At 38.6% G+C, this 13,525-nt stretch overlaps 1 protein-coding gene across 2 annotated transcripts in view; it reads right to left on the reverse strand.

Moving 5' to 3' along the window:
- Positions 1-13,525, reverse strand: part of VCAN (versican) — a 103,366-nt gene that overhangs the window by 17,953 nt on the left and 71,888 nt on the right. For both annotated transcript variants that reach the window (XM_054715099.1, XM_028139745.2), the window contains 3 exons: positions 12,799-12,912; positions 8,106-8,264; positions 6,569-6,651 (listed from right to left, as the gene is read on the reverse strand). In XM_054715099.1, the coding sequence (XP_054571074.1) occupies positions 6,569-6,651; positions 8,106-8,264; positions 12,799-12,912 (356 nt within the window). The remainder of the gene's footprint in view (positions 1-6,568; positions 6,652-8,105; positions 8,265-12,798; positions 12,913-13,525) is intronic.

Genomic DNA, 13,525 nt, shown 5'->3' on the forward strand with positions numbered 1-13,525 from the left:
GGCATACGTTTTCCTTGGCTTTTCGGTTAATATAATGAAGCCTGTGAGGTTTGACATAATTAAATTAACGTCGATATGCAGAATGACTTGTTCACAGAGAAGTGGCATTTGGAGCTAAAACCCACACCACAGCTGACACACATCCATCTGCAAATACTTCCTAGAAAGTCTTCTCAGATTTTCAGGTGGCAAGAGAAAAACTTAAGTTTTGGGTTTGAGGGTTTTGTTTTGCATTATTGTTCTGCTAAAGCATGTGTAATCCTTTCAAACAAGCAGAAACCTACAAACAAACTTAGAAAACACCAGGAATTAGTTAATTCTCCTGATTCTCTTTTCAATGTCCAAGACATCTGGGAGAGGGAGGAGGCCAAAGCCTTTGTGTTTATAAAGGATAATGATGATCCATTCCTGTAAAAAAGAGCAATGGTTTATAGCCTGCAATTTGTTACTCCTTTTCTCTGCCCCTTTTAAGTGTCTCTTCCTGGGTTAAGGGCTATTTCTTTATTGTTTCTACCTTTTTCAAAGCTGGTTTTTCTCACAATACTTTGCTTGACAGACTGATGTGTTTATTTATGAAAGAAGAAAAGGCACTCGATTTAAAGTCAAACCCACAACCAATCTGGCTATTCTTACACATCAACTCCATCCAGTAGGGCGAGTAGGTGCCCCAAATCATAGGTGTGCCAGCTTGCCAATGTTGGACCATGCTTATTAAATGAAATAAAAATGCAGTTATGTTCTAGAAATATTTTAAAGTAGGAATTTTTTTTAAGTAGCAAAGGCTATCAATTAGCATTTTGTAATCTATATCCTAAGTATCAAGGGACAAGATGAGTTGGCTAGACATTGATGGATCTGTGAATTAGCAACTTGTTCAAGATTACTAATACAGGAGATTCAGACACGTGCAGAGGAGAGGGGGCCTGCACGGACAGGGAGAGTGAGGAGGAGGAAGTCGTGACTATTTCCTAGAAAGCCCTCAAGCCAGCAGCCTTGCAGGGGTCAGCTTAAGTGCAAACCAAGTGAGATGACTGAAGGGAAAATGTGCAAGAGATGCAGAAAGTGTCGAAGAATAAATTCAGGATTCGGTGGGTTTTTTTAACCAAACAAATCAAACGTTCCTAAAGCTCCTCAGCATTTTAAACAGGGAACTAACTGGGCTGTCAGTTCTATTCAATCCTGAACCTCTGGACAATGCTATTGAAGGTGACATTTTCCTTTCAAGTCGCTGTGTCTGATCCACTGAAGCATCGGGTCTCCCGTGGTGTCGGGTTAGCTTTGAAGGTGCTGGGGAACTCAGTGAAGGGCTGAGAGGAAGGAATTGCCCTCCTGAATGCCTCATTCCTGGGGGTCAGAAGTAGCGGGGAGCAGGATGGTAACAGCTTTAAATCTCTGCCGTCCATGGGTTGATTTTAAAGAGGTAAGTAGGGTGATTAGGGCACCCAACTGTTCCCAATATCTCCCTGATTGTGCCGTCCATGGACACACTGTAGTCTATAGTTCAAAGAAAGCTGTAAAAATGAATTTGCTAGAAGGTAAAAATGCTTCCATAGTGTTTCCTGACGTCTGTGCTTAAAAGGACAGTCACAGACAGTGGATGAATAAAGGAAGCTCTGTCCAACCTTAGGCAACAATTCATCCTCGGTCAAACCTGCAGAGGGGCAGCGGTGGAAATGTTTGCTTTCCAACTTTCCTTTCCAAAGCTTGTTGTAAATGTATTCTTGGGGCAACCATGGACACAACTGCTATCATTTCCGGTGGGAACACCTATTTCCTTTGCGTTAACAACTTTTGTAAGACACATTATGCTTGGCTATAACTTTCTGTTTGTGAGGAACATTGTTTTCTTGTTGCCCTATTTTGAAATCTTACCTATTATGTTTTAATGTTTTTCATATTGGAACAAATTTAAATAAAATAGTTAATTTAGATAAGCAAGAATTGCCACAAAGAGATTCAGCCAAAAGACTTAATTGGTCATTTCAGGATTCAAAAGATAACAGTGAGTTGGTTGAACAATTTATGGATATTGATTACCATTCAAAAAACATTTATTAGGTCTCTATTTTTGTCAACAACTCTGCTAGGTGTTGAACCAATAGAGATGAAAGTTAATCTCTGCCTCAGAAAGCGCGGTGTCAGGAAATTTACACCACAGGGGTCTGTGGCAGGATGGGAAGAGGCATAAGGAACTGCAAGAACGCAAAAGATGAGCATTTAGTCACACCCAGCTTGGAAGGCTTCCTGGAAGAAGACCTTTAGCTAAGCAAGGTATTTAAATGCTTATTAAATAAAATTTAACAAGGGGCATGAACATTCTAAGCAATAGGGCAAGTGTGTGCAAAGACCTGCAGAGATGAGGAGTGCTGGCTTATTCTTTGAGATGGGTTTGCTTCGGAAGTGGCAGATGGAGTGCATGGACTTGGTATGCCATGCTTATCATTAGAACATTTACAGAAGGCAATAGGAAGACTGAAGAATTTTAAGAAGGGAGTAACAAGAGTTTAGAGCAAGGAGAAAGGAAGGTCGCAGGCACTGCAAAACAGATCTGGGGGGAAACACTTCAGACTAGTCATTCATTTAACAATTAGTTAAGGCTAGAACTTAAAAGTCAGATAATAGTATAGAAGCTAGATAAGAAATATTTGTTTAACTTTGCCAGCTTTCATGTGTATTTAACTTGGATGGTTTAATTAGTGTCTTTGAAGACATTACTTGGGTGACAAGTAAAGTAATTCATTATTGAGGTTATTTGTCAAGGTTTCCAACAAAGCACTTGGGGCATGTCACTGTTAGAGATCAATAGTCAAGTTAAAGAATAACTGGTAGTAGAAATGACTGCTGGTAGAAATAACTTAGTAGAAACCCCAGTTACAAAGTGAAAATGTAAATGTGTTAAGAGAAAATAACCTCAATAGAAATCACAAGGGGAAGCCTGTAACCAATTTTATTCATGAGCATTCTTTTGTGAAATTTATTGGGAAAACACATCAAATAAATAATTTTTAAAAAGATGTTTAAAATATAAAAAAAGCAAGAGTTTTGCATTTTGTTAATTATATCAACATCCTATTATAGAGGCAATAATGTGTAGTGAATTGACCAGGATCTGAAGAAGACAGGCAATTTAGGTAACTTAGACAAATAACATTGTTAAATCAGTCTGAGCGTGTAAATTGAATTAGTCTAGCTGTAAAGCATGTTAAATATGATATAATTATGCTGCATGTTGACTGGAAGCAAAGTTTAATTATTTTAAGAGAAGAAATTATTGAAATTGAGACCTAATATAAACTTGTTTTTACTGAATATTAGACTGAGTAACCAAAGATAATATACGGTAAATATCAAAGGTTCTTTTTGTTTTAATACTGCTCTACCTCCCAAGAAGGATAAGCAATAATAAATCTTTCAAACAAAAAATGGGGGAGGGGAGGGGGAGCAGTCACTCTAAAACATAAACAAAGTCTTTAAAATTACACACAGTCAAGTTAACACCATTTCCAAGGGTAAGCAGATACTGCTTTCTCCGGTGAAGAGTTTACTATTAAGGGTATTTTCAAAAGCAAGACACTTGGAGTAAACAGCGAAACAAAGGAGAACTATTTTATTCAGAGGCCTGTGCACATATGGAACCTGTTAAGGGGATGGTGGCTGTAGAAAGAACTATAAACGAGGGTGAGAGACACCTAGCCTGTCTCAGAAAGGAAGGGATGGAGGCAAGAGTGGTTTCAAAAGCAGAAAGTGGGCCAGAGATCAGTCAGATGGGGTTGGGCAGATGGTCTTTTCTGTTCCAAAATGTTCAAAGTTAAGGGACACTCCTTACCACACTTTTATTTCATACAAAGAATGAATTAAGAGGAAACCGAGGGCCAGTCAGAGTTTTTTCTGGAGTTACTGTGTCATTTCTTTGATAAACTTTGCTTGTCTGTGTAATTCATTTCCTGCCTTCTTCAAGCCAAGGCCCTCATTTGGTGTGCTCTCCATCACCCTTAGCTTTCAATTAAAAAATGTGAATTAATTAAGAGTAAGGTTCCTGCTTACAATGTACAGTTATCAATGGTAGGTTATCTTCCTCTGGAAATTCCCGGGAAAGATCAATATTTTTCAACAAAGTGCAATGATTGCTTATTTACCAAGTTTAGGACTGTCTGACTATGAAAATGATCATTTCACATTCCACTGAAAATTAATGGACACAGAAAAAAAAAATGGTTAAGTTGGCTTGCTTTGGCTAAGTGGAATAATGGCATCTGATGAGCCAAGCGCACGGGACTGGCACCTGACAGGGAAGATAAATTCCCTAAGATATTTTACAGGTCTTACATGCCTGCCAGCTATGTCAATATTCAGTCTCATTAACCAAGCTCACAGAACTTCTAGGACCTTATCATGGACACCATGAGAAATAAAAATCAAGCAAGAGCAACACTTCTTTGAAGAACTGAACTGCTAATGGAGAGACCAGAATAAACACCGAGTAACATGCAAAAATGGTAAGAATGCAGACATACAAATCAATTCTATGTAACCAACGAGAGATTGCACATGGTCAGGGACTTGGCCCAATCAGGTGAGCATGTATGTTACAAATGACAGGCTTTACATACACTTCACCCAGCCAGCTGCAGCTCTTCTAGGCTTAGGGCCAGCACATACAGGGAGACCATGTGGTCTGCTCTGCAGGGCACAAGGAAGTACCAACCTGAATGGCCACCTGCGTCCTTGGCATTCTGGCTTCTGTAATATAGTTGGGAGCTCACAGTTACCGGCACTTTTCACTGGGCTACTTATAAAGGAAAGTTTGTGAGAGGAAGACCCATTGGTGGGTATCCTATAAACCCAGTTTATCCCAAAGAAAGCAGTATGCATCCAGCAAGAGAAAACACATTAAATGCCTATACTATATCATCTGCATTAAGAGAATTATGAAAAGTTTTAGCTATTATAATACACAGAAAATGTCATCTTAATTTTTATATTCACTTATAAATGAATAAAAACAAGACTCTCTTCCATTAAAATTAATATATAAGGACTTATGTCATACCAACTGCTAATAATCTAATTGATCAAATTGATCCCCTTAGGTACAACAAAAAGAAAACATACAAATGCAAAAACTGCAGATACACCATTGAGCAAGGACAATTAGAAGAAGACAAGACTAATTGACCCAAGAAGTGTGGTTCATATATCTTACTGGGAATATGTTTTATGAATAATCTACTTTCCCTATTATTTCTGAATCCTGCCAAAGAACCTACTTATGAACTTGAATGACAAACAGTGCTGATTAAACATAAGGAATCATAACAAACAGAGGGCAAGCTTTATTGCAAGATTGCTAAAGGTCTGTGGCTTTGGAGACAGGTCTGAGTTCAAATACTGGTTTCACCACTTACTAGCAATGTGACTATGGGCAAATGTCTCAGCCTACTGACTTTCCCTGTCTTTACCTGTCAAACACCTAATGCCTCCCTTAGAGGTTATTGTGGGGCAAAAACAAATGCAAAGTGCTTAGTACAGAGATTGACACAGATGAACTAAGGAGTATATCCACAAGGGCACCAAGAAGCTTTCCTGAACAGAGTACAACTTCCAAAAACAGAGATTACTCTGGCATTTGTTCTAAGATGAACTTTACATTTTGCCAAGCTCTTTAGATATAGATGAATGGCAGGTAATGAATGAACTATAAGCAGCTGAGTGATTCACACCCAAGAAAGAGCTTAACAACTATTTTCAATTTTTCTTTTTTTATCTAAATTAGAATTAAATTTACATTTACTGTCTAGCCCAGTGGGTCCCAACTTTGTCTGCACTTTAGAATCAGAGGTTCTGCTGTAACGACTTTGAGCTGAGGCCCAGGCACTGGTTGTTGAATTGCACTCTCCTGATGATTCTAACAGCCAGGGCCCAGAACCACTAGTGTAGCTAACCACACTGGAACTATTTCTAAAAAGCAGCTTTGCCAGTCCTAACTTAAGAACCTTATTCCAGCCTACTCAAGACTGTGGCCAGTATAACCAAACCACTCCTTTCTTTATGACGTAGAGAAAGCTAAAAAGCATAGAATTAGTCAGCAGAGTTTGAATGGAAGGAAATTCATAAGATCATCATTCAAAAATCTTTTTTAAGATGAAAAAAATAGGGCATTTTGCTTGGATAAAAATGAGTCATGCCCTATAGCAGATTTCCAGTGCAATTATTTAATAGAGAAAGGTATCTTTTAAAGGCATTTCATTTTACAGTTGTTCTTTCCCTTTTTATTTTGAAGCCATGCAAAGCCAACATCACTATCTGAAAGACGGACTTGAGGCAATTCGGATTATGTGGCTTCCCAGCTCAATGGAAAGGTGAGCCAGTCCTCTTATCAAGAGAGCCACAGTGCTTGGAGGACTGGTGGTTGGATCGATTCTCATGGAACTCTACTCTAACGCCCCTCTATTTCACTGAGTGACCCTGAGCAAGTCACTGAACTGGCCTTCAGTTTAAGGTGCCCTCCACACAATGCAGTCAGCACACAGTACCAGGTTCCTAGGAATCATTTTCATCAGCAGCTTACCAGTGTGCTGCCATCAGTCCAGCGGAAGTCATGCTCAAACATCTTGTCATTGAGGCCTATCCACTGGTAGTCATGGCCCACGCCTGAAAGATGGGAAATAACGTGGATATTTTTATCACCTTCCCAATATATGGATGAAACATAAAACATATTTTCAGAATGAATCATGCATCCTCTTTTCTGGCTGGATTTTTGTTTAGTTATTCATAAAAAAATTTCATATTCTATCTTTTGTCCTTCTGCCCAATGTGCTTTAAACTAAAAAGCTACAAACATTGTGAAACATTAAAATAACAGACATAGACATTATTTTTCAGGCAGTTTACAGTTATTTGAATGGTTTTCTTCATCCTTACTCATAATAGAAACTTTTGATTTATTTTTTTTTTATTAAGTTATGTCATTGGTGCCCAGTGGTTGAGCACTGGCCTATGAACCACAGTTCGATTCCTGGTCAGGGTGCATGTCTGGGTTTTGGGGTGGATCCCCATTAGGGGGTGTGCAGGAGGCAGACAATCGATGATGTTTCTCTCTCATCATTGATGCTTCTATCTTTCTATCCCTCTCCCTTCCTCTCTGAAATCAATATATACATATATTTTTTAAGTTACACCATTGGCAAAAATTCAGTGACCCAATAAAACATGACAGATCTTACCCAAGCTAGCCTCACTCTGAAAGCCACATGTTTCTTCTCAAAGCAGTTTAGACAGTGAATATCTAGACCAGACAGTCCTGCAAAATTTCCTCAAAATTAATGGCTTTCACCATAAGATGAGTCACTGGCAAGCATACCATGCAAAAAAGTTAGGTGAACCTCTATCTAGATTGTAAATTAGCAATCATATTTCTAAAAGATAGGAGGCATCATGAGAACATATTTAACTAAGCATCAAATAATGTCTCATGAGCAAAAAAAATCTACATATTTGTTACATGAAAGCTAGCTGCCCTCCTCTTTGCTATAGTTTAAAGAGTAAGTAAACAGCTTTGGTAGTAAGTTTCATTAGCATTGTCTCTGTATATTCATGTTCTTAATATGAAGTCCACTTGCTATGGTCTAAAATAATAGAGTCTTGGATGAGAACTAATTCTGCACAGGGGATAAGAATATGGTTCTACTAGCAATTCAGTTTGAATTACTGGGACAAAAATAACTGAAAGCAATTTTCTCTTTAACTTTAGACAACCTATGCATGTGTTCTAAATAGAGTCTAGGAAGGTAACCATCAGAAGAATTAGATTGAACCATAGATGCAGCCATTTTTGTAAGTAAAAAACTGATCAAATAGCATGCTGTTTCACCTCTTATTGCAGGCCAACCAAGAAATGCCTTCCTATGTTATAGTTTAATATTCCCCCAAATGGGGGACTCATCCCAGATACATGATTTTAAGTAATTCATAGATGAAGGATTTAATAAGTGCAATTACAACTGAGAAAGCTACTTGGTCTTTTTAGTTAGATGGGAGAGAAAGCTAAGGAAGTGGTGAGAATGAATGAAGCTTCAGGAAACCAGTGTATATTTGGTACATACGATTCACAAACATTTGTTCTTCGTGAGACAGAATGCTGGTGAGATGGGCGCCCTGCAGACGGCATTCCCGTTCGGCTGCATCCCACGTGCGTCGATGGGCGAAGTACTTGTAACACTGCCCTTGGAATTTGTGCCAGCCGTAGTCACATGTCTCGGTGTCTGGGAAGAAATAAGGCAGAGGCTTCTTAAACACATCTACGTCATCTAAAATTGGCTACTGATCCAAGTGCTAACTGAAGACCCAAGGCAATATCAATGCAACATCCCTGCAGTAACGGATCCATAAAATCTGGCATGATGACAAAAACATTATGATAAAGAGAGGCCAAATGATTCCTGCCAAGTGGATGGCTGTACTGCAGGTCCTCGAATAAGATCTTGTTGTTCTGTTCAACTTCATTTTGTTATAACATAGATGGGATGCTGTAGGAACTTAACTGTTGTTTATAAGTCAGCCTGTGGTTAGACACAGGCCTGACACACTAACCTGAAATAAAGACATCATTTCACTTAAAGTCTCAGAACCTATGGAGGACGTTAAGTGAGAACTTACTGTGCATCTTTGGACTGAAAAGCCAGCATCTAACTGCAATGTCCTCTCTCAGAGCCAGCATTAGCAGGAGAGAAGACTGGACGAGAGAGAGAGGCCAGCCAAACCTCTTAGGCTGCAGTGTCTACTAACTTACTGGTGAAGCAGTTGGGGCTAATTCCTTACCAATGCAACTTTTCTAAAGAGCATCATTTAGGGATAAGAATTTGGCTAACAGGATTCTGGATGCTTGCATGAGGACTTCAAATGTCTGGAAGTAGGCGCAGTCCTTTCCCACTTCCCAGAGAGATAACTGATGCATCCGGATTTTAAGTTTATTAAGAATTATAAAACCTGAGTTATTTAACTTCATTCCCAGTATTCCACTAAGCTATATATATATATTTTTTTCCTCTTTCACAACAAGCAGACTATAACCAGTATTCTGGTAGGATGAAAATATTTTTCCAATATATCTAAGTTATACACTGGCAGTGAGTGTCAGCTATTCTTTCTAGATTGCCAGTTTTGATGTGTTTTCATAGGAAAGCAGCTTTACTCATAGCACTGCATTTTCAGTGGTATCTTCCCTCAGACTCACCCACTGGCAAATGAGGTTAAATTCTGTATTTAATCATAATTAATTGAAATAACTTTTTATTTCTACAAAGCAAGTCTCACAAACATATTTAGTTACATGCAAAAGCTAACAAAACTGTAAAGGTCGTAGCATTTTAAGCACCAAGAAACCTTTCTAGATTACCTAATGACCATCCATTCCTCCCCTCACTTTACTGATCTATGAAGAAAACAAAACCCTACTCCATGAAATAAATGCTTGTTTTATGTACCAGACTTGGTGGCCAAATTGAAAGTCAGATTGCCTCCCGGCTGTCACTCCATTTACTCCTCTTTCCACAATTGTGGGAAAGCCTGTGGCCTGAGAGATTACATTTATTTTTCCCTGGCTTCAGTGACTTAGGCCATAATCATACGACAGATGCAACTGATCTCCGAGAACAGTCTTTAGTTCAGTTTAGTCTAACCGGCCTGTTGTTTAGTTACAGCCAGCTGACTAATTGATTTAAATCATGTGCACTGGAAGCTTTGCGTTTTATTAAAGTGCTGTATGGAGACCACCAAACCTCATGGGAAAGGACACAGGACACAGCTAGCTCACTTGGAATAAAAGTAGCACTCAGTACCCAAGAATGAAGCATATTTTGTTACTTGGATGCAGTAATTTTCTTTTTGGGGAATTCTCATGGAAGAACTCAGAGCTGAGCTATGAGAGGTGGGGAAGAAACCGATCTTCATATATGAGGGGGTTAGTTTACATGGGAGGAGAACTGGAAAAATTTTTAGAACATTCTTACTGCCAAAGTCAATAATGTGATATTATAATAGCATAGTTTATTTTTAAGACACACAGTTTAAAATTCTGGAGGATCCCTAATTTATTTATTTATTGTGAATAATGCATCACAAAAAAATTCTTCTATATGCTCTTTCTTATCTTCTATTAACCCAAGTGATTTTCGTCTGGTTTTATCTTTTATCACTAAAATAGATTACTACTATATTTCCTTTAACCCCCCAAAAAATACATGACCATACTCTTCTGAAAGCAGGTATCAGAAGCAGTCTGTTTGTTTATCCCATCTTACCTGAAAATAATGTAACACACATTTCATTTCTTAAAAGGCAACTCTTTTGGATGATACAGTCTTAAAATTCATCTGACATGAAAATACTTCTTATGTTTTAAAACTCCTATAATGCATAGGTTGCATTACAAAGTCCCAGATTTTTGTTGTGCCTGTGCATGTTGGGGTTGGGTTGGGGGAGGGTATGACAACTCCTGCTCATGGTCACGGAACATGAAACTATCATTCAAACAAAATCTCACACACAAAAATCGATTCGCCTTATGATATGCAGGCAACGTTTTCAACAGCTCTGACATATAGCTGTCAAGTCTTAGGAAGTCGTCAACACTTGGGCACTTCTCACTGGCAAGCTATGTCCCTGACTTGAGCGGGGGGCCACCTATGTGCACAGAACTGTCTCTCCACGGTTCTAAGACCCCCTTCCAGGCCTCAAATCTGTTATCATTCCACCAAGTTGCAGCCCTGATTCCAGAGTTACTGGTATTTGGGATATTACTAATGAGAGAACAGAAAAAGGTCAGCTGAAGAAACAACAACACAGTCATCACTGAATTTGGACAGAAAACTGTTTAGACAACAATGCTGCTGTGAATGAAGAAAACATTTGCTCTTAGGCAACCTGAAAAGAGCAGAAAAACTCCTTCAGAGTCCTGCCAATAAATCACAGGAGCACAGCTGCGTTTGGTAAACAGACCGGGATGAATGTTGCTCATGGTGTGGATGAAAGTTTAACTCGCTGTAAGAAAGCAGAGAATGCACCTGAAAGTTAGATGGCACCGGAAATGAGAGAAAACCCCAAACCTTTTCTTTCTGATATTCCTTTAAAGAGATGGAAAAGGTAACTGGCCCCAAGGTCCCTCTCAAGGATGTGTTACCACATCACGTACAGACTTAAATAAAACGCTTACCTGTGAGAGTCACTTTAGAAGGGGAAAGATATTGAGAAAAACCTAGGCTTTCAGAGGCAGCTTAGCTTCATGTTCCCCACTCGCATGTACGAGCTGTGTGACCTTGAACACAAGACACACTTGTTTCTCTCTGAGCCTCAATTTCTAACCGAATTACTCATAGAAATACTGTGTCAACTAAATGAAATGATGTACCTGGAAGCATTTGATAAACTATAAAGTATCCCACAAGTAGTATATCTTTTTATTCTCTGACAAGAATTATGCTGAGTCGCCAAGATCAACGCTGTGTTTGTGCTGTTCAGAGCTCTATCTCCAGTGCCCAGAACAGTGCCTTGAAAACAGTGGGTGCGCCATAAACACCCGTTGAACAAATGATTTTTTGAATTGCTCCTTGTATTTGGGATAAATGGAGCAAGAATCACGTAAACAAAATTTAATAACTCAAGTATATTACCCTTTGTTTTCTTTAACAAATAGCATTTTTCTCACTGTTTTCATCTAAGAAGGGAAACAGTGAGAAATTGCTTGGTCAACTGGCATAGTTACCTTTTAAAATTCTAAAATAAATAGATTCCTCCTTTGCAAAGAAGAGAAAAGGAAAAAAAAATCTAAAAACTCAGCCATTACTATCCCCTTTGATTGGCAGTTTAATACAGGCTCCTTTTAGTTCCGTTTTTAATTGTGGTGATGTCTGGATTAACGCAGAAAAGTAAACTGTAGGGCTATACCAATGTATCTGAGTGTTTAATGCATTTTCATTTTGTCTGGTGGAATGGAAGTTTGGCACTACGCACTTTTGTCTAAGCCAAATCACTGTATGGCTTTAAGTAGAGGAAACTGGCGTTCCAAAGCTTAGTGTGCTGAGCATGCGATCTGTTTCTGATGCATGGACTAAGAAATGTTACTATTAACCACCTAACATGTACTCTCAGGTGGGCCATAAAACGCAAATTACAGGGATCAGGAGACTTAAGCCATCATGAACATAGGCCTTTCTTTCATTCAGAAAAAGTAAATGCTTCTTCAGTAGGAAAATTCCCTGTTGAGCAGATTCACAATATCTTTTACGTAGCGTTTGCCAAGTCCAAGTCAATGTGTTCTAACAACTATATAAACTCATTCTCCAGAGATGATTGACTATGAAAAATAAGTCCCTTGAGTCTCAAGTGCATAGGGGGAGAAAATAAAGGCAACTAACATTGAATTCAATACTACTTGGAACAAACCATGAACATGGATTAAGGTCTATTCCTAATTTGTCCTTTGGAAGAATACATACAGCAATGTTCCTTTTGTTGGCTAGATGGTTTTAAATTTGATCAGTGTGCCTGTCTGCAATTGCATCGTATCAGTGAAATAAAAATGATCAAGTCAACACTATTGTTCAGGTGTTGTGAACTATGGACACGTAAGGAAACCTAATGTATTTAGGAAACCTGTGAATTTCTTCCGCAGGAAAGAATATGTAGTATGGCCAAATGACTAAAAATATCCAAGTCATTCTGACAAAAGACTATCTAGAAGTAACATTAGAAGTGAAGTATCAATAAAGTTCATCCTACAAATGTTGCAATAGCTCTTACCTTGCTCACAAAGTGCACCAACATAGCTGGGAAGACAGAGGCACCTGAACGTATTGAAGCCGTCAACACACGTGGCTCCATTGCGACAGGGGTTAGAGTGACATTCATCAAAATCTGAAATAAAATCATAAAAGGCCACAAAAGAACTTTCAAAAACGATCAAAGGATTCTAGCTACTGTGAGGTTGCTAGATAAAATACAAGATAGCCAGTTAAATTTGAATTTCAGATTTAAAAGAAAAAGTTTTTTTAGTATAAGTATGCCCCATTTTATATTTAAGACATACTTTGATATTATTCTTTTTTTAATCTAAGATTAAAATTTAACTGACCTTCTTATATTTTTATTTGCTAAATATCTGGAAACTCTAAGAAAATTTCAACAATTTAGAGGAGGATCATTGTGTCCATTTCTTTTAGATGAGTCACATGAGCCCTAAAATGGATCAAGTTTTAATCTAGCCTACCCACTCCCAATCCTGGTTCATGCTCCAATTTCCTCACTCCTGAAATACTGAAAATACCTGGCAGGCCTCCCAAGCCCTGGGCCCTTCCCTATCCAATATATCCTTCACTCTGCGATGGTCGCCTTCTTTGGACACAGTCATAATTTAACTCCTTGGCTTTCAAACATCCCATAGATCCCAGCTGCCCAGGGCAGTTGTCTTCAGAGTATGGTCCCGGGACCAGCGACAGCAGCATCACCTGAGAATGGTAGAAATACACAC

Source organism: Eptesicus fuscus, chromosome 4 (genome assembly GCF_027574615.1).
Source record: "Eptesicus fuscus isolate TK198812 chromosome 4, DD_ASM_mEF_20220401, whole genome shotgun sequence".
In the NCBI taxonomy this organism is placed as follows: domain Eukaryota; kingdom Metazoa; phylum Chordata; class Mammalia; order Chiroptera; family Vespertilionidae; genus Eptesicus; species Eptesicus fuscus.